The 21,677-nt window shown below is 38.5% G+C and overlaps 1 protein-coding gene across 3 annotated transcripts in view; it reads right to left on the bottom strand.

Moving 5' to 3' along the window:
- Nucleotides 1-389: 389 nt before the first annotated feature.
- TSC22D1 (TSC22 domain family member 1) overlaps nt 390-21,677 on the bottom strand; it is a 128,727-nt gene continuing 107,439 nt past the window's right edge. Inside the window, exons 1-3 of one of the 3 annotated variants that reach the window (XM_068527056.1) lie at nt 4,083-4,126; nt 2,962-3,013; nt 390-1,777 (exon numbers count right to left, since the gene is read on the bottom strand). In XM_068527056.1, the coding sequence (XP_068383157.1) occupies nt 1,520-1,777; nt 2,962-2,964 (261 nt within the window). In that variant the 5' untranslated portion in view covers nt 2,965-3,013; nt 4,083-4,126 and the 3' untranslated portion in view covers nt 390-1,519. Of the gene's footprint in view, nt 1,778-2,961; nt 3,014-3,414; nt 3,787-4,082; nt 4,127-21,677 lie in introns of those variants that run through there. The other 2 variants (XM_068527055.1, XM_068527054.1) reach the window with 2 other exon arrangements.

The following is a 21,677-nucleotide window of genomic DNA, read 5'->3' as shown; positions in this document are numbered from 1 at the left end:
TTAAGGTTCATTCCCCTAAGCTGGCAAACATTGAGAGATTAAAACTTCCACGGGCTCCTAGAATTTTAAAACCACAGAGGAACTTAAGAGATTCTCTCTTTCAACAATACCCCACATTAGCCCTGAGCAGGGGAAGCCACTTGACCGGGTCACCCAACTAGTCTGAAGAAGTAAGCTCTTGCCTCTTTCATTATGTCTCTTCCCTTACTGCCTGACAGAACGCAACGTCTGATTCGTTTTACTCCTCCAGTCAAACCACTAGCTCCACTGCTTTGCCCAACCCTTTCATCCCCCTTCAGGATTTTACTAGTCGAATTGTTTTAACTTTATCTGGAAATAGTTGTGAAAATGACTGCGATTATGTTAACACCATAACATGGAAACACTGGTTTATCAACATTTTATATGCTTTATTGAAAGTTGACAAGTGCAACAGTTAAATACAGTGACACCTTACAACTGTGTAGAGAACATGCACAGAAACATAGGCAGGTAACTACTATACAGGTAATATGCAGAAACCCCTACTGGGAAATCCATTTCATTAGCTAGAACTGATCATATTTCAAAGTATTCAACCAGCTCAATCAAAAGACTTCGGTGAACAGGGACTGACTTCAAGATATTCAGCAGCTAGAAGATTTCAGATTACACAAAGTGACCAACTGTGCCAAATTCTTAAAATCTCTTTAGGTAGGTGTGTTTTTCTTCATGTATTATTTTTCACGTAGATCTCTATATAAAAGACAACCCACACCTCTTCAGACAGCCAGTGAAACATCTAAATTGCAATCTGTACACCCTAAATAGTCGTTACAGTCCTCTATTGTACAAAAGTTACACTACATACACAAATATACAATAAGCAAAACAACCTTCAGGGTAAGACATTCTAGATCCCAGCTACCTGTCACCGTTCAGTCACGCTAATAGTTTTGTGTCATCCACTGTTTTGGAAAGAGGCACAGTACTATTGGTTTTTATGAATGTTGGTGACAGTCGTCATTTGTACAGTGAACTATGTTTCTCCTCATCTGAGGTGAGACTAAGCTTCACTCTTGACTTTCACCTCCCCGTCCAGTTCCTGGGCGGGGGGAGGAGAGAGAGGAAAGTCCAGTGGTGCCCCACTGCTTCGGAACCCCGTGGAGTACACCACGTGCAAGCAGGAAGAACTCTTGGCAGTGGGGGGTGGGGAGCAGGGGAGGGATGGAAAGGCACACAGCTCCTCAGCATGAATGAAACCATTTCTCACGGATCTGCCAAGCTGCATGAGGTCCCAGTATATCCATGCTAATTCTCTCATTAACCTTTACTTCACCCAACTTAAGAAATTTCTTCAAGCCGAAAGCGTATGAGTGTTTAATACTGGAAAAAAAGAGATAATGGCATATGTCAGTCTCACGTCTCTTTTGCAGCGAGCAATGAAATGGGTAACGGTGGACGCGGACGCCCCCCAGTCCATCTTCTCCGGTCGGTTCAGTTCAGACAGCAGCAGCCAGTTCCGCGGCGGCACAGGAGGCTACGCGGTTGGTCCTGAGCCCTGGGACGCTGCCTGCGCTGGGGGCTGTGTGGTCCCCTGTGGCTGTGTGTTGGCAGCGGGGGAGCCAGTCTGCAGCTGAGCCTGGAACTGGGCAAGCTGCTCGGGACTGGCCAGTGTCTTCAGCAGATTGTTTTCCTGCTCCAGCTGGGAATTTTTCTCTATTAGTTCTTTGATTTGCTCTTTGAGGACCTCCACTTCCTCTCTAACCGCATACATCAAATGGCTTTTCACCAGATCCTGAAAGGGAGAGAGAGAAGAGGAAGAAAAAGGTTTAACTTTCTCTTTACTGTTCCCCGCACTCTGAATTTCTAAAGCATCATTTTGCGGGGCTCTCCCTAACCATTTACGTATCCTGCCTTTAGAGCTCATTTAACAGGCCCTAGGAGAAATCTCCGGAATACAACCACAACTGTACAATACTTCAGTTTAACGTCTAAGTCATCAAGCCTTTTTAAAGCCTTTGCTTTCCTTGCAGCCGTTGGCCAGGAATGCCTACGCTCAAGTTTCCTATTCGAGATGGCAAAATGCACTGGGGCTCTGGGGCTCCGTGCAAAAGCCCGGCCCAGGGCTGTCCAGCCCCGGAGCAACGGTAGCCGCGTCCCCGCCCCCAAGTCCCTCCCTCCGCCCGCCAGACCGCCTCCCTCAGCACCGGCTGCAGCCAGTTCCTACAGAGCGTGTTGCCGCATTTTCCTCCCTCCCCCCATCCCCCCTCCCCCCCTCTTTCGTGATTAAGCTGACATCACAGAAACCTGGGCAGCCGTTGCAGCCAATGGGCGCTCGAGTTATTTATAGCTCCGAATTAAAGGTTCGGAGTTTGCCTAGCAACAGTGGGCAGAGAATCCCGTGAGAAGAGCCACAGGCGCTGCTCCAATAACAAAGAACGGCCAAGGCGGAAATAAAAAATAGGAGAAAACCAGGCGCAGGCTGAGAAGGCGAAACTTTTCCCCGGTTCTTTTTCATTGTGCAGTAGCCTCCATCACTGGGGATCCGTTTGGGCCCGGTGTAGGAGGCCCCTTCCGGAGATCCCCACTTCTGTGGCCCTCCCCCCTCCCGGCTCCCCGGTAAACCTTAGGATTCCTAGTAAAGCCACATCACTAGAGATGAACCCACGACCTAAGGACACGCCGGGCCAGCGCTTTCCTAGCAATTCCCCAGCAAAAAGGGGAACCTCCGCCAAAATCCCGACGGCTGTGGGAAATCGGTCCTGGAAAGAACATCGAATACCCTCAGGGCCCCTTTCTCTCTCCTTAGCAGCTGTGGTATGTGGCTTCATGCTAGCAGAATGGAGACAGTGCCGGCATTTCTAAATGTATGGAGAGCAATCATCAGCTTAACTATGGATGCGCTTGTTCCATCCCAAGACACCTCGCTTTTTGTACTGTGCCCACATTTAGTACAAACGATTTTTAATCAGTACATACCATAGCTTGCTCGATTTTGTTGTCAATAGCTACCACACTTGCACCAGAAGAGCTGAAAAGGAAAAAAAAATCGATAAATGGAATCTATCTTAAACATCCAAGACAAAAAGGATTTCCCAATTCCGTGATGTTACTAGCATCACTTTTTCAATATTCTTTAATGCTATGTAATATATCACCCTCCAGAACACACCAGCCACTCTTTTACTAATGAATATCCAGACATTTCCCAATTTTAGTCAGCCACAAAGGCTAAATTACATAATGTGGTAAAAGCCTGTTCTCTGGCCAGACCTGCAAAAAGAAGGCTATTCTGAACATTTCAACAAGCAACATCCATGTCACCGTAGTCTCTCAGCAATGGACAAAGGAATTCGCCAGGCTATCTTTCACCTGCATTATTACAAGTATCTCACGATTAAATTTTTTAAAACTATCCCGGCCGACATTTACCTATTGTCAAGTCTCACAGAGGCGTTTTCAGTCCCGAGCAAGGACGACAAGAAAGAAATTGAAAAATGTCTCAGTTGGTAAACTCCTAGATCCATCGCCACTGGTCTACACCATTGGGATTTCATGCAATTGCAGCCAAAAACACCCTCGCAGAAAAAAAAAAAAAAAAAAGGAATACTAGCAGCCTTGTTTGAGCTAGATAAAAATCTTCTAGCTTTATGTAGCTCAGGGAGCAATAGAAAACAGCAGCCCTAATTGAAAGAAACCCGGCTTCTGGGGCTTGGCGATTCCGGGAAGATGTAGATCCCACTACCGTGCGGAGAAGGTTCCCACGTCGGCAGCCGGGCTCCACCAGGCTCTAGACTAGGACTCCCAGTCTCCGTGCAAAATATATGCAGGGAAGGGCCGCGCCGATTGGCCAGCACGCCGCTGGAACCGCCCCCTTCTCCCTTCCCCGCCCTCCTCCTCGCTTCCCCGCCTTCCTCCCCACCCCCACCCCGCCCCCAGCCCGGCGATCCGCTCCTCGGGTGGGCTGGCCCAGGCCGCAGTCTAAGGGGCTGGGGTGCAGGCCGCCAAAGCCTCCGTGATCAAGTAAAGATGGAGCAGTGCTCTGGCAGAAAACGCCGAGGGGCTCTGAAAAATACGATTGGGAACCCGCACGTGCTTACGTTTAAGGGAGCCAGACCCCGTCTCTGGAGCTGCCTGTCCCCGTGGCTGCCGAACGCGAAAGCTGCTTATTTGCAACCAGACCCGTCTGAGCTACTGGGCATGCCCAGTCCCACCACTAAAGACTTGCAGGAGCCCGAGTGTCTCGATTTCAATTATCTCGTTCTTACAGGCAGCAGTAACTGGAGGATTTTACAGGCAGTTTTATTTATAAGGATAACACCATACTGTAATAATACTTTTTTTTTTCTTAGCCAGTGAATTTTAGAGGAAAAAAAAATCACATTTCCTTTTTGAGGGACTCTACCTTTCCATGAATTTATCAATTACGTGTAGAAACAAAAAACAGTACATATTCTTTGCTAGGCATATACAAATTGAGGCCAAAAGGAAACCACCAGATGTAATCAGGTAGATCTCAAAATGTCCCTAGAGCCATAAACCTTAAAATTGCACCTCCTTCTTCCATTTATAGCTAGGGGGAAAAAAAAAAAAAAATCAATCCACAGGTTGAATCCTACCCACATGGATATATTTTCACTAAGTCCGTAAGGCAAGTTTTTGGATGTTAAGTGCAATTCCTATAAGACTCAATCCTTTGAGCCTTCTTACATCAGAGGAACTGAAATACTGTAGGTATATATGTCACCCTGATGGCCACACTGACCAAATAATTCCCTTCTCTAAACTAAAATTAAGAGATCTGGGTGTAAAATAGCTTAACCCGTTACATAATTTCTTCTATTAATTTAAAATATTTGCAAGGATGTTATCAATTGAGGTTGCAGTTTAATATACTATAAGTCTAAGGTCTTAAATTCACTTATTACAGGTTATAAACAGTTTGCAATTCAATACATTTAAGAAGGTACATTTAAACCTCTACAATACTGCCCTCTAATGGTATAATCCTATAAAAACAGAAAACAAAAAAACTACAAATACTAAAGACTAATCCATAAACAAGTTGTATCATCACAAATAATTCCAACATAAAATCTGACCATAGAACATGTGTAAGTACATATTCGATTTACACACACATACAAACACACACACACATGGAGTCTTTTCTCTCAAAGAAGCATTCTCCCTCAAGCAGCATCCTTTAATTTAGGAAATTTTAGTTGCCAATGGAGCCTCTTAGACATTCTTTGAAGGTGACCCAATGTTGGCAGAGTGCATTTGGTTTTAGAAATTGTCTGAAGTCGTTAGGAACAAACTCTGGTGAATGTGGTAGCTGATGAAAGGGCAATTCTCTTTTGGGTTAAAAAAACCATGGCAGTATCATCCTTTTTTTACTGTAAGGTTCATATTGTTCTCTAAATTTTAAGGCTATGCTTTTGAATAACAAGTGATATTCAAATATGTGTTGGCATATTTATAATTTACAAAAATTAAATATATATTATCTCATGATACAAATTTTGGAAAGGCACCCATTTTTAGTAAAAGGAAACAGAGTAAGTGGAACCTCAAAAATCATAATTTGGGAAGCAGACACGTGGTCTCCATGTCTATGAATGCTAGGCACAATTATTACTTACTACATGGTAGTTTCTATATTTTGAAAGTTACAGTTATCACTAAAACCATCTATGTGATTAAGTCATTTATATATTTAAACGGAATGCCAACTGCACAGGAAAAATTAAAGCATCACTTAAGCTGCAATTAAGAGCTTAAAAAAACAAAACTCTAAGGTCATATAAAGAAATGAATTTTAAATTCCCACTGAAGTTTAAGAAGATTACTAAATTAACTGGATTTTATTTATTGGAAGAAAAGCACATGTTGCTGAATTAGCATACGTGCTACCAATATGCAGAAGTGATTGAACTGGAATCCAGGTAAAAAGGCTCTTAGGCAAAACAGAACAGAATAGAAAAATAAAATCAATAGCAAAGAACCACCCCAATCTCAAATGTCCAGGCTTTTTCCTGTGCTCCAGATTCTTGAAAACAAAGATACAAGTTGGTTATGTTTTTATTTCATTCATTCCAACTGATCATCCAAGTATTAAGCTATAGAAGCCAATATCTGAACCACACTCTGTTTACCCAATATCTCTACAGCAGGACGTTATGGTCATCATCAATACTTTGCTATTTTAGATACACTTGCAGGGAACATCCTTGTACATATATCCTTGAACGTTTGTAATCTATTTCTGGAGAATTTGCTGGGCTAAAAGATATACAAGCAAAAATATGATTAGAAATCTATTTCTTTTCCTATTTTTCACATAAATGGGCTAGATTCCTTTAAGATGGATTTTTATGTGAAAACTGACAAGACATAAGTTCAAAAAGAAGGTAAAGAAATTGGAGTTAATCTCTATAGAGGAAAACCCATGGGTCAGAAACGTCTGAGGCCCAAATGGCTAAAATTACTTTCTAGCCATTACAAAAGTTTCTTGCATTTGTAAAACAGAACATCTGTGAGTCTAGTGACCCGAGCTTAACCAAGACCAGCTGATAGGACAGGATAAATACTCCCATGCCTCTGGGAGAGACCCCTAAAGGCATGGATGATACTAGTCACCTTCAGGCACTGGGCAGAGATCAGGAGGTCTCACTCTGCTGGGGAATCTGGAATACAGGAAAAAGCCTGGACACTTGAGATCGGGGTGGTTCTCTGAGGTTGATTTTGTTGTTCTATTCTGTTCTGTTTTGCCTAAGAACCTTTTTCCCTGGACTCCAATTCAATCACTTCTGCATATTGGTAGCATGTATGCTAATTCAGTAACATCTGCTTTTCTTCCAAACTTGATCTGCCTTGGCCAATATAGGTACAGTTGGGGATCCACCACTCAAATAGGATAACCTGTTTCTCCCTCTGTCCAAACTCCTTGCAAATCTAAAGTGACTGCCAGGGAAGAGGCTAAAGCACATCACTGTGAGCCTGACCAAATCACTGCTGTCTAGGGACCCCCTTTCCTGGTTTACTCTTACTAGGCACTGGGATTAGGGTTACCAGTGTTAGCAAATGAAACTTCAGGACTCCCAGTTAAAGCTGAATTGCAGATAAACAACAAATAATGTTTTAGTGTTTGGGTCCCACACACTGTTGGAACAAGAAAGAATGCCAAAGAAATCCAAACGGAAAAATTCAACCATATTTTAAATTTCCTTGATTTCCATAGAAAAGGTGGAAGATAAAGTTCAGAAAATCTTCCCAAAAGTAGAACAAAAAAGAGGTGGAATTGTGAGATACAAGAGACTTAAAAGGATCAATCTAGGAGGTCCGACATCAAAATAGAATGAATTCTAAAAATAGAGAACAGAGGGAAGAAAATTATCAAAGAAATAATTTAAGAATTTTTCCAGAACGGAAGGGCACAAGTCTCCAGATTAAATCAGATGACCAGACGGCTACCGCAGTCAATGAAGAGAGCCCTACACCCAAGCACATCATCACAAGACTAAAGATCATTCGGGACAGAGAAAATCCTAAGAGCGTCCAAACAGAAAAAAACAAGGTACAAACACAGGTACTAGTATCAGAATCTGCTGGCTGCCAGGAAACAATGGAGAAAATGTCTATAAAATTCTAAGAGAGAAAGGTTTTTCACTTTGCCAAATCATTTACGTGTAAATGTAGAATAAGAACATTTTCAGACATTTCAGACACCAGTATGGAGGAGCAAATCAAGGAAAAGGGTTTACAGCAAGATGAATAAGTTCTAGAGATCTGCTGTACAACCTTGAACCTGAAGTCAACAATACTGTGTTGGTACACATAAAACTTTTAGAGGGTGGGTCTCAGGTTAAGTCTTCTTACCACAATAAAATAAAATTTAAAAAATATAAGAAATATTGTATATTCCAAAAGAAAAAAAAAAGAAGGGAAACATGAACCAGGGACTCAAATGCAGGAGAGAAGGAAGGGAATTAACAGGATGATGGGCGGAATTCCCTGGTGGTCTAGTGGTTAGGATTCCGTGCTTCCTCTGCACGGGGCACAGGTTTGATCCCTGGTTGCGGAACTAAGATCCCGCATGCTGTGAGGCGCAGCCAAAAAAAAAAAAAAGCAGGATGATGGGGGAAGGAAATCTGGGGATGAAAGGTGCTAATAAGCAAGCCTTAGCAGCAACAGGTATGTAACCATGTGGGAAGTGGGAGCCTTTGGGAGGCAGCACTTTGGTGGGAATAAACAGAGACAGGATTTAATAGATTTGAGCATTTGCAGGGGCGGGGTGTGGTACAGCCAGGTATGGGACAGATCTAATGGAGCAACTAGATAAGTTCAAAGACAGTTTTACAGAAAACAAAAAAAGAAAGAAAAAAAAGTTACGCTCATAAATAAAATTTACATGACTATATTCGTTCTTAACATTTTTTACTTATTTAACTTTAAAAAGTTAAATTAACTTTATTGGGAAGGTGGTAGGAAGAAGAAATGTGTGGTGGGAAGAAAAAAACTGTGGTAAGAATAGTTTAAAAGTGCTAAATCCTTATCTACCACAGCTTGATTATAAAATATCTACAATTGAAAAAGCAAGAATAACTATATCACTATGACATGGACATGTGTGGGTAAATATGAGAAACCAAAAAAATTAAAAGTGGCTGCCTCAGGAATAGATTGGGAGACTGGAAAAAAGGAAACTGCTAATATATGTTTTTCTATTCACTCTATCTTTAGGTATGTACAATTTTTTAAAGTAAAAGAGAGAGCATGGAGAGGGCAGACAGCAGAAGCAAGAAGAACTACAATCCTGCAGCCTGGGGACCAAAAACCACATTCACAGAAAGATAGACAAGATGAAAAGGCAGAGGGCTATGTACCAGATAAAGGAACAAGATAAAACCCCAGAAAAACAACTAAATGAAGTGGAGATAGGCAACCTTCCAGAAAAAGAATTCAGAATAATGATAGTGAAGATGATCCAGGACCTCGGAAAAAGAATGGAGGCAAAGATCGAGAACATGCAAGAAATGTTTAACAAAGACCTAGAAGAATTAAAGAACAAACAAACAGAGATGAACAATACAATAACTGAAATGAAAACTACACTAGAAGGAATCAATAACAGAATAACTGAGGCAGAAGAATGGATAAGTGACCTGGAAGACAGAATGGTGGAATTCACTGCTGTGGAACAGAATAAAGAAAAAAGAATGAAAAGAAATGAAGACAGCCTAAGAGACCTCTGGGACAATATTAAACGCAACAACATTTGCATTATAGGGGTCCCAGAAGGAGAAAATACCTGAAGAGATTAGAGTCGAAAACTTCCCTAACCTGGGAAAAGAAATAGCCACCCAAGTCCAGGAAGCGCAGCGAGTCCCATACAGGATAAACCCAAGGAGAAACACGCCAAGACACATAGTAATCAAATAGGCAAAAATTAAAGACAAAGAAAAATTATTGAAAGCAGCAAGGGAAAAATGACAAATATTATACAAGGGAACTCCCATAAAGTTAACAGCTGATTTCTCAGCAGAAACTCTACAAGCCAGAAGGGAGTGGCATGATATACTTAAAGTGACGAAAGGGAAGAACCTACAACCAAGATTACCCAGGAAGGATCTCATTCAGATTCGACACAGAAATCAAAACCTTTACAGACAAGCAAAAGGTAAGAGAATTCAGCACCACCAAACCAGCTCTACAACAAATGCTAAAGGAACTTCTCTAAGTGGGAAACACAAGAGAAGAAAAGGACCTGCAAAAACAAACCCAAAACGATTAAGAAAATGGTCATAGGAACATACAGATCGATAATTACCTTGAACGTGAGTGGATTAAATGCTCCAACCAAAAGACACAAGCTTGCTGAATGGATACAAAAACAAGACCCATATATATGCTGTCTACAAGAGACCCACTTCAGACCTAGGGATACATTCAGACTGAAAGTGAGGGGATGCAAAAAGATATTCCATGCAAATGGAAATCAAAAGAAAGCTGGAGTAGCTATACTCATATCAGATAAAATAGACTTTAAAATAAAGAATGTTACAAGAGACAAGGAAGGACACTACATAATGATCAATGGATCAATCCAAGAAGAAGATATAACGATTATAAATATATATGCACCCTACATAGGAGCACCTCAATACATAAGGCAACTGCTAACAGCTATAAAAGAGGAAATCGACAGTACCGCAATAATAGTGGGGGACTTTAACACCTCACTTACACCAATGGACAGATCATCCAAAATGAAAATAGATAAGGAAACAGAAGCTTTAAATGACACAATACACCAGATAGATTTAATTGATATTTATAGGACATTCCATCCAAAAACAGCAGACTACACTTTCTTCTAAAGTGCGCACAGAACATTCTCCAGGATAGATCGCATCTTGGGTCACAAATCAAGCCTCAGTAAATTTAAGAAAATTGAAATCATATCAAGCATCTTTTCTGACCACAACGCTATGAGATTAGAAATGAATTACAGTGAAAAAAACGTAAAAAAACACAAACACATGGAGGCTAAACAATACATTACTAAATAACCAAGAGATCACTGAAGAAATCAAAGAGGAAATCAAAAAATACCTAGAGACAAATGACAATGAAAACACAATGATCCAAAACCTATGGGATGCAGCAAAAGCAGTTCTAAGAGGGAATTTTATAGTTATACAAGCCTACCTCAAGAAACGAGAAAAATCTCAAATAAACAATCTAACCTTACACCTAAAGGAACTAGAGAAAGAAGAACAAACAACACCCAAAGTTAGCAGAAGGAAAGAAATCATAAAGATCAGAGCAGAAATAAATGAAATAGAAACAAAGAAAACAATAGCAAAGATCAATAAAACTAAAAGCTGGTTCTTTGAGAAGATAAACAAAATTGATAAACCATTAGCCAGACACATCAAGAAAAAGAGGGAGAGGACTCAAATCAATAAAATTAGAAATGAAAAAGGAGAAGTTACAACAGACACCGCAGAATACAAAGCATCCTAAGTGACTAATACAAGCAACTCTATGCCAATAAAATGGACAACCTGGAAGAAATGGACAAATTCTTAGAAAGGTATAACCTTCCAAGACTGAACCAGGAAGAAATAGAAAATATGAACACACCAATCACAAGTAATGAAATTGAAACTGTGATAAAAAATCTTCCAACAAACAAAAGTCCAGGACCAGATGGCTTCACAGGTGAATTCAAACATTTAGAGAAGAGCTAGCACCCATCCTTCTCAAACTCTTCCAAAAAATTGCAGAGGAAGGAACACTCCCAAACTCATTCTATGAGACCACCATCACCCTGATACCAAAACCAGACAAAGATACAACAAAAAAAGAAAATTACAGACCAATATCACTGATGAATATAGATGCAAAAATCCTCAACAAAATACTAGCAAACAGAATCCAACAACACATTAAAAGGATCATACACCATGATCAAGTGGGATTTATCCCAGGGATGCAATGATTCTTCAATATACGCAAATCAATCAATGTGATACACCATATTAACAAATTGATGAATAAAAACCATATGATCATCTCAATAGATTCAGAAAACGCTTCTGACAAAATTCAACACCCATTTATGATAAAAACTCTCCAGAAAGTGGGCATAGAGGGAACCTACCTCAACATAATAAAGGCCACATACAACAAACCCACAGCAAACATCATTCTCAATGGTGAAAAACTGAAAGCATTTCCTCTAAGATCAGGAACAAGACAAGGATGTCCACTCTCACCATTATTATTCAACATAGTTTTGGAAGTCCTAGCCACGGCAATCAGAGAAGAAAAAGAAATAAAAGGAATACAAATTGGAAAAGAAGAAGTAAAGCTGTCACTGTTTGCAGATGACATGATACTATACATAGAGAATCCTAAAAATGCCACCAGAAAACTACTAGATCTAATCAATGAATTTGGTAAAGTTTCAGAATACAAAATTAATGCACAGAAATATCTTGCATTCCTATACACTAATGATGAAAAATTTGAAAGAGAAATTAAGGAAACACTCCCATTTACCACTGCAACGAAAAGAATAAAATACCTAGGAATAAACCTACCTAAGGAGACAAAAGACCTGTATGCAGAAAACTATAAGACACGGATGAAAGAAATTAAAGATGATACCAACAGATGGAGAGATATACCATGTTCTTGGATTGGAAGAATCAACATTGTGAAAATGACTATATTACCCAAAGCAATCTACAGATTCAGTGCAATCCCTATCAAATTACCATTGGCATTTTTTACAGAACTAGAACAAAAATATCTTAAAATTTGTATGGAGACACAAAAGACCCTGAATAGCCAAAGCAGTCTTGAGGGGAAAAAATGGAGCTGGAATCAGACTCCCTGACTTCAGACTATTATACAAAGCTACAGTAATCAAGATAATATGGTACTGGCACAAAAACAGAAACATAGATCAATGGAACAAGATAGAAAGCCCAGAGATAAACCCACACACATATGGTCAACTAACCTATGACAAAGGAGGCAAGCATATACAATGGAGAAAAGACAGTCTCTTCAATAAATGGTGCTGGGAAAACTGGACAGCTACATGTAAAAGAATGAAATTAGAACACTCCCTAACACCATACACAAAAATAAACCCAAAATGGATTAGAGACCTAAATGTAAGACTGGACACTATAAAACTCTTAGAGGAAAACACAGGAAGAACACTCTTTGACATAAATCACAGCAAGATCTTTTTTGACCCACCTCCTAGAGTAATGGAAATGAAAACAAAAATAAACAAATGGGACCTAATGAAACTTAAAAGCTTTTGCACAGCAAAGGAAACCATAAACAAGACAAAAAGACAACCCCCAGAATGGGAGAAAATATTTGCAAATGAATCAACGGACAAAGGATTAATCTCCAAAATATATAAACAGCTCATGCAGCTCAATATTAAAGAAACAAACAACCCAATCCAAAAATGGGCAGAAGACCTAAATAGACATTTCTCCAAAGAAGACATACAGATGGCCAAGAAGCACATGAAAAGCTGTGCAACATCACTAATTATTAGAGAAATGCAAATCAAAACTACAATGAGGTATCACCTCACACCAGTTAGAATGGGCATCATCAGAAAATCTACAAACAACAAATGCTGGAGAGGGTGTGGAGAAAAGGGAACCCTCTTGCACTGTTGGTGGGAATGTAAATTGATGCAGCCACTATGGAGAACAGTATGGAGGTTCCTTAAAAAACTAAAAATAGAATTACCATATGATCCAGCAATCCCACTACTGGGCATATACCCAGAGAAAACCATAATTCAAAAAGACACATGCACCGCAATGTTCACTGCAGCACTATTTACAATAGCCAGGTCATGGAAGCAACCTAAATGCCCATCGACAGACGAATGGATAAAGAAGTTGTGGTACATATATACAATGGAATATTACTCAGCTATAAAAAGGAACGAAATTGGGTCATTTGTTGAGATGTGGATGGATCTAGAGACTGTCATACAGAGTGAAGTAAGTCAGAAAGTGAAAAACAAATATATATTAATGCATGTATGTGGAACCTAGAAAAATCGTACAGATGAACCGGTTTGCAGGGCAGAAGTTGAGACACAGATGTAGAGAACAAATGTATGGACACCAAGGGGGGGAAAGCCGCGGGGGTGTGGGGATGGTGGTGTGATGAACTGGGCGATTGGGATTGACATGTATACACTGATGTGCATAAAATGGATGACTAATAAGAACCTGCTGTATAAAAAAATAAATAAATTCAAAAATTAAAAAATAAATAATACTAAACTTTCTTTGGGTTATTTGTATGGAAATATGTTAATATAAATGTTTCAGACATTACATGAAATTCCTAAAAATCTTATATGTTCTGGTATAATGTTATAAGTCATAATTCTAGTTATTATTTTAAAATGTATATCTCAGAAGTAACTAAATTTCCTTGTCAACTGCATTATTATGAACTTTCATCAGTCTTTAACCGTGGTCATTTTTAAGTCTTTCGTCATTTACAGGCAGTTCTGGGTGTACTCTGATGCTTTTGCAAAAATGTTCCTATAAAAGGGTTTCATCTTCAAGGAATTCATGGAAAAGACTCTGACAAGTACAGGTTTCTGGTAACTGACTCTACTGCTGAACTGAATGAATAAGCATTTTCAGAACTCTAATGGAAAACTGATGAATTCATAAAAGTGCTAACAAAAGATCAAGATGAAAAAAAATTAATTACATGGGACTGAGTGAACTGATGAGGATGATTTTAATTTTTGTGACTTTCTGTTTGAAAAAGGAAAAAAAAAAGAGAGAGGATGGGACCTGCAGGGACCGTGCTCCTCTGCTCCCAGGCTTCCGTGGAGTACTTAGCAGCACACGTGAGGAGACTACCCAAGGCTGGGGAAAGAGCCACCCAAAAGAAGCAGGAAGAACAATTTTTGGAACTCACACAGGGCTGGGAATAGTTGGTCTTACCACCAGCCTGGGTTAAAAAAAAAAACAAACCTTGTAAATGCAGGGCACCAGATATTCAAGGAGGAAAGTCATGAGGAAAAGTTAGTTCTAGACTGAATGGTGTTTTGGTCTTGTGTAAAGCAGTTTAAAAGGAAGCCTTGAAAAGATCCAACTGTTTCCAAGTAACTTATTTTTTTCCCAAAACAAGCCTCGAGGATATTAAATAAAATGCAGCTAGCAACCAATAATTCACAATGTCTGGCATCCAATGAAAAGTACCAGGCATACAAATAAACAGGGAAATATGACTCATAATGAGGAGGAAAATCAATCAATCAAAATGACCCAGATATGACAAAGACGATATAATTTGTAGACAAGGACACTCAAATAATTATTATAACCGTATTTTATATGTTCAAGAAAGTAGAGGTAAACAGCAGCATATTAAATAGAGGTATGAAAGGTATAGAGAAAACCCAAATTAGATTTATGAGGATGAAAAATACAATTTGAGAAGAAAGGTATACTGCAGGCGATTAACAGCAGATTAGACAGGGCAGAAGAAATATTAGTGATATATCAGCAATAGAAACTACCCAAAACAAAACAGAGAGGAAAAAAAGCTGAAAAAAAGAACAAAACAAAAAAAGAAGAAAGTATCATTAAACTCTGAAGCAATTTCAAACAACCAAGTAAATCTTTAGTGAAGTCCCTAAAGAAGAGAAGAGGGAAAGAGAGGGGAAAATATATTTGAAGTGATAACGGCAATTTTCTCCAAATTTTATTAAAAAAAAATAAATTCACAGATCCAAGAAGCTAAACAAACTTCAAGCAAGAGAACTGTGAAGAAAATTGCAGCAAGGTGTATCATAATCAAATGGCTTAAGAACAGTGATAAATAGATCATCTTAAAAGCAGCCCAGAAAAAAGAACTAGATCATACACAGAGAAACAAAGATAAGATTGGGAGCAGACTTCTGGTCGACAGAAGACGGTGCAGCAACATCTTTCAAGTGCTGAAAGGAAATTCTGAAAAGCCTGTCAACCTATAAGTCTATGCCCACTGAAAATATCTGTCAAAAATGAAGATGAAATTCTTTTTCAGACGCACGAAAGCTAGAAGGATTCAATCACTGGCAGACCTGCACTATAAGAAATTGTGAAGTCAGTCTTTCAGGCAGAAGGAAAATGATACCAGATGGAAGTTGAGATGTACACAAAAGAATGAAGAGCATCAGAAATGGTAACTATGTAGTTAAATACAAAAGATATTTCCCTTAACTATTTAAATCTCTTTTAAAAGATAAATGACTATTTAAAGCAAAAATAATAACAATATATGAGTGAAGAGGGGATATATCATATGTAGAAGTAAAATGTATGACAAAAAACAACACAGGCCAGGAGGGAAGAAGGTAAGGATAGTGCTGTAGGTTCTTACATTACTTGCAAGTAGATGCAGTAAGTTAAAAATGTATGCTACAGACTCTAAAGTAATAACTGAAATAACAATACAAAGAGTTACAGCTAATAAGCCAATAAAGAAGATATCATGGAATCCTTAGAAAAAATACAATCTAAAAGAATTAGAACGGAAGAGGAATAAAGAACAAAATAAAAAGTGAATAGTAAGACAGTCATTCAAACCAACTATAGCAATAATCACATTAAATGTAAATGTTCTCAATTAAGCACCTTAATTAAAAGGTACAGGTTGTCAGATCAGATAAAAAAAAAAAAAACCAAGACACAACCACTGCTGCCTTTAAGAAATAATACTTTAGGACTTCCCTGGTGGTGCAGTGGTTAAGAATCCGCCTGCCAATGCAGGGGGACACGGGTTCCAGCCCTGGTCCGGGAAGATCCCACATACCGCGGAGCAACTAAGCCCGTGCGCCACAACTACTGAGCCTGAGCTCTAGAGCCCACGAGCCACAACTACTGAAGCCCGTGCACCTACAGCCCGTGCTCCGCAACAAGAGAAGCCACCGCAATGAGAAGCCTGTGCACCGCAACAAAGAGTAGCCCCTGCTCTTCACAACTAGCGAAAGCCCGGGTGCAGCAACGAAGACCCAACACAGCCAAAAATAAACAAACAAACAAATAAATAAATTTATTAAAAAAAAGAAATATAAAGGCATAATTAGGTAAAATAAGAGGATGGAAGAAGATCCTCTATGTTAAAATAATCAAAAGAACACTGAAGTGACTATATGATTCAGAGAAAGTGGACTGTAGAGCTAAAATCATTTCATAATGAATAAAAGGGTCAATTCATCATGAGGTCATAAAAATCCTACATGTTTATACCCTGATAACAGAGCTTCAAATTATATGAAGCAACAAACCGATAGAATTGTTAAGGAGAAATAGAAAAATCCACAATTAAAGTTAAGAGTTTTCGACGATCCTCTCTCAGTGATTGAAAGACAGTAAGCAGAAAATAAGTAAGGGTACTGAATACTGGAATAACTCTGTCAACCACTTGACCTAACTGGTTTTTGTAGAACATTCCATCCAATAACAGCAGAATACACATTCATTTCAAGCACACATGGCATTCTTACCATGATAGGCTGTATCCTGAGCCACAAAACAAGTCTCAATAAATTTAAAAGGGTTCAAATCATACAAAGCATGTTCTATAAGCACAATGGAATTAAATTAGAAATCAGTTACAGAAAATTATCTGGAAAATCTCCAAATATTTGGAAATAACACATACCTAAATAACCCATGGGGGTCAAATAAAAGGGAAATTGGGAAGTATTTTGAACTGAGTGAAAAGAAAACATGGCATATCAAATTTATTTCAGTAAATATAACAACTTAGATGCAATGGACAAATTCCTAGAAAAACACAAACTACCAAAACTCACTCAAGGAGAAATAGGTAACTAAAATAGTCCATTTTAAAAATTAATTTGTAATTTAAAATCTTCTTACCCCAAAAATCTCAGGCCCAGGTGGTTTCAATGGTGAATCCTACTAAATATTTAAGGAAGAAACTATTCCGATTCTACACAAACTCTCTTCGAGAAAATTGAAGAGAAAACACTTCCCAACTCATTCTACAAGGCCAGCATGACCTTAATACTAAAATCAGGCAGACATTATTTAAAAAAAAAAAAAAAAAAAGGGAAAAAGAAAATTACAGACCAATAGCCCTAATGAACAGAGATGCAAGTTCTTTAAAAATTTTTGGCAACTTGAATCCAACTATATATAATAAGAGTAATAAATACCTCAGGACCAAATGGCATTTATCCTGAGAATGCAAGGTAAACATTCGAAAATCAATGTGATTCACTATATCAACAGACTAAAGAAGAAAAAGTACAGGGTCATCTCAATAGATGCAGAAAAAGCAATCTGACAAAATTCAACGTCCATTCATGATAAAAACCCTCAGCAAAACAGGAATCGAAGTTCTTCAACCTGATAAAGGGCATATACAAAAACAATTCAGCTGACATCACACTTAATGGTAAAAGAATGAATGCTTTCCCCCTAAGATTGGAAAAAAGGCAAGAATGTCCACTCTCAGCAATACTGTTTGATATACTGGAGGTAATAGTAATAGGCAGGCAATAAGGCAAAAAAAAAAAAAAAAAAAAAAAGAAAGGAAGGAAGGAAGGAAGGAAGGGACAAAAGAAAGGGCATCCAGAGTAGAAAGAAAAAAATAAAACTATCCTATTAACAGATAATATGATTGCCTACACAGAAAATCCCAAAGAATGCACAAAAAAAACTACAGGAACTAACAATAAGAATGTTTATCAAGGTCACAGGATATAAGTTCAATCAGAAAAATCAATTATATTCCTACGTATTGGCATGAACAATTAAAAGCTGACATCATAAAATTTTATTTATTTATTTATTTATTTATTTATTTTTGGCTGCGTTGGGTCTTCATTGCTGCGTGCGGGCTTTCTCTAGTTGCGGCGAGTGGGAGCTACTCTTCGTTGAGGTGAGTGGGCTTCTCATTGTGGTGGCTTCTCTTGTTGTGGAGCACAGGCTCTAGGTGCACTGGCTTCAGTAGTTGTGTCATGCTGGCTCAGTAGTTGTGGCTCACAGGCTCTAGAGCGCAAGCTCAGTAGTTGTGGCGCACAGGCTTAGCTGCTCCGTGGCATGTGGGATCTTCCCAGACCAGGGATAGAACCCGCGTCCCCTGCATTGGCAGGTGGATTCTTAACCACTGCGCCACCAGGGAAGTCCAAAAGCTGACATTTTTTTAAAGTTCCATTTATCTCATAAAAGTACATGAAATAGATATAAATTTAATAAAATATGTATAAAATCTGTATGCTGAAAACTATAAAACACTGATGAAAGAAATCCAAGAGAACCAAATAAATGGTGAGATACACTGTGTTCAATTGAAAGACTCAATATTGTTAATATGTCAATTCCCCCTCCCCCAACTAATGTAAAGATTCAACGTAATCCCAATCAAAATTCCAGCAAGACTTCTTATTAAAAAATGACAAAGTGATTCTAAAATTTATACGTAAAAGTAAAAGAACTGGAATAAGCAAAACAATTTTAGAAGAATAGAGCTGAAGGGCTCCCACTCAAGACTTTCTGTAAAGTTACTCTCACCAAGATAGTGTGGTATTGGTAAAGGGACAGATGTGTAGAGCAGTGGAACAGAACAGAGAGGTAAGAAACAGTCCCACGCATATATGGCAAATTGATTTAACAAAGATGTAAAAGTGATTCAGTGCAGAAGGATAATCTTTTCAACAAATAGTCTTGAAACAGCTAGATAGAATAGATAGAATACAGAAAACAAAACCCAATTTGATCCATTCCTCCCACCATATGAAATATTGACTTAAAATGGATCAGAGACTTATATGCAAAATCCAAAACCATAATTCCTTCAGACCTTGGGTTAGGCAAAGACTTCTTGAATGTGACATGAAAAGCACCATCCATAAAAGAGAAAAAAAATATCAATAAACTGGACTTTATCAAAACGAAGAATTTCTGTTGTTTGAAAGACACTGTTACAAGAATGAAAACACAAACTATAGACTGTAATTAAATATTGCAAGTCACACATCTGATAAAGGACCTATATCTAGAATATATAAAGAACTCTTAAAACTCAATAGCAAGAAAACAAACAACCCAATTTTTTAAAAAATGGGCAACAGACACTTTATCGAAGAAGATACATGCTTGGTAAATAGCACATGGAAAAATGGTAAACATCATTAATCATTTCAAAAGTGCAAACTAAAACCATAATGAGATACAGCAACACATCTACTAGAGGGGCTAAAATCTTTTAAAGATTAAACCTAAAAATATCAACTGTTGACAAGATCGCAGAACAGTTGGAATGCTCATATACTGATGGTGGGAATGCAAAATGGTACAACCACTCTGCACAACAGTTTAGCAGTTGCTTATAAAGTTTGACTGACTCTCCATAAAACCCAATAATCCCAGTCTAAGTCAGTAACCTAAGTGAAATGAAATTTATGTTCTCACAGACATATGTACATAAATGTTTGTGGCTTTATCATAATCACTCAAAACTGGAAACAACCCAAATGTCCTTCAACTGGAGAATGGATTAACAAACCGTGGTACACCTATACCACGGAATACTACTCAGCTATAAAAAGAAATGAACTACTGATACACCTAAGAACATGAATGAATCTCAGATATATTATGGTTAAATGAAAGAAGCCAGACTCAGGCTGCAAACGATGATTCCATTTACAGTGACATTCTAGAAAAGGCAAATCTATAGGCACAAAAAACAGGTCAGAAGTTGCCAGAGCCTTGGGGTAAGGGAGGGGAGGTTTTTGTAGGCGATGGAACTGTGTCATTTCTTGATTGTGGTGGTGGTACAACCACTGTTTATTTGTCAAAACCTGAAGAACTGTACACTGAACAGAGAAACTTCACTGAATTACACTTTAAAAAAATGAAAGAAAAAACTTGGCTGCCTCTAGGTAGCAGGTGAGAGGATGAAAAAAAAAAAAAAAAAAAAGGAACTGCTAATATTTTTTTTCTATTAATTCTACTTGATCTTTATAAATGCACATGTATTTTCTATTGTGGTAAAACACATATAACCTAAAATTTATCAATTTAACCATTTTAAGTGTACAGTTCAGTAGTGTTAAGTATATGCACCTTGTGAAACAGACCTCTAGAACTTCTTCATCTTGCAAATCTGAAACCGTACCTATCAAACAATTCCCCGTACCCCTTCCCCACCTCTAGCCCCAGTAATCATCATTCTACTTTCTGTTTCAATGAATTTACTACTTTAGATACCTATACATGTATTATTTTGATTAAAAATATTTTAAAGTAAAAGCAAAGAGGAAAAAAAAGCTACTAAAAAAGTTACAGGGACTTCCCTGGTGGCGCAGTAGCTAAGGGTCCGCCTGCCGATACAGGGAACACGGCTTAACTCCCTGATCCAGGAGGATCCCACATGCCGCAGAGCAACTAAGCCCAGGCACCACAGCTACTGAGCCTGCGCTCTAGAGCCCGCGAGCCACAACCGCTGAAGCCTGTGCGCCACAACTGCTGAAGCCCACGCGCCTGGAGCCCGTGCTCCGCAACGAGAGAGGCCGCCGCAGCGAGAAAGACATGCACTGCAGCGAGGAGTGGCCCCCGCTCGCCTCAACCGGAGAGGGCCCGAGCGCAGCAGCGAGGACCCAACGCAGCCAAAAATAAATACATAAATAAATAAAAACATAAATATATAAATAAATAAAAAGAAAAAAAGAAGGAAGTTATAATCTAAGGACTTGAATACTTTCATTGATAAGACCTAAAAATGTCTACTTTAGACTAATTAACTGCTCTATAATCATTTGAAATGTATTATTGAGTTTGAATTTTAAACTATAATTTTGCTCCGTCTTAAAGCTGCCACATTTGTTGCTAATTAACCTGCAGGAGAACTAACTCAGGTATATTGATACTACAGGTTCCCTAAATCCCACATGAGGATTAAAAGACGTAACAAATTACTTGCTCAGGGTGAGAATTTCAAAAATCCTAGCAAAATATTAGCAAATTTAAATATAACCTTTTATTTATTTATACACACACATATATATATAGCATATAAGGCTCTCTATAAATATATTTTTCCTATATCTTTCTGTAGATTTTCTCTCTAAACATTTACGATTACTTTTAAAT

The sequence above is a fragment of the Eschrichtius robustus genome, chromosome 18, assembly GCF_028021215.1.
Source record: "Eschrichtius robustus isolate mEscRob2 chromosome 18, mEscRob2.pri, whole genome shotgun sequence".
Taxonomy (NCBI): Eukaryota; Metazoa; Chordata; class Mammalia; order Artiodactyla; family Eschrichtiidae; genus Eschrichtius; species Eschrichtius robustus.
The sequence above is the reverse complement of the archived record's forward strand: the minus strand, read 5'-3'. Positions and strand labels throughout refer to the sequence as shown.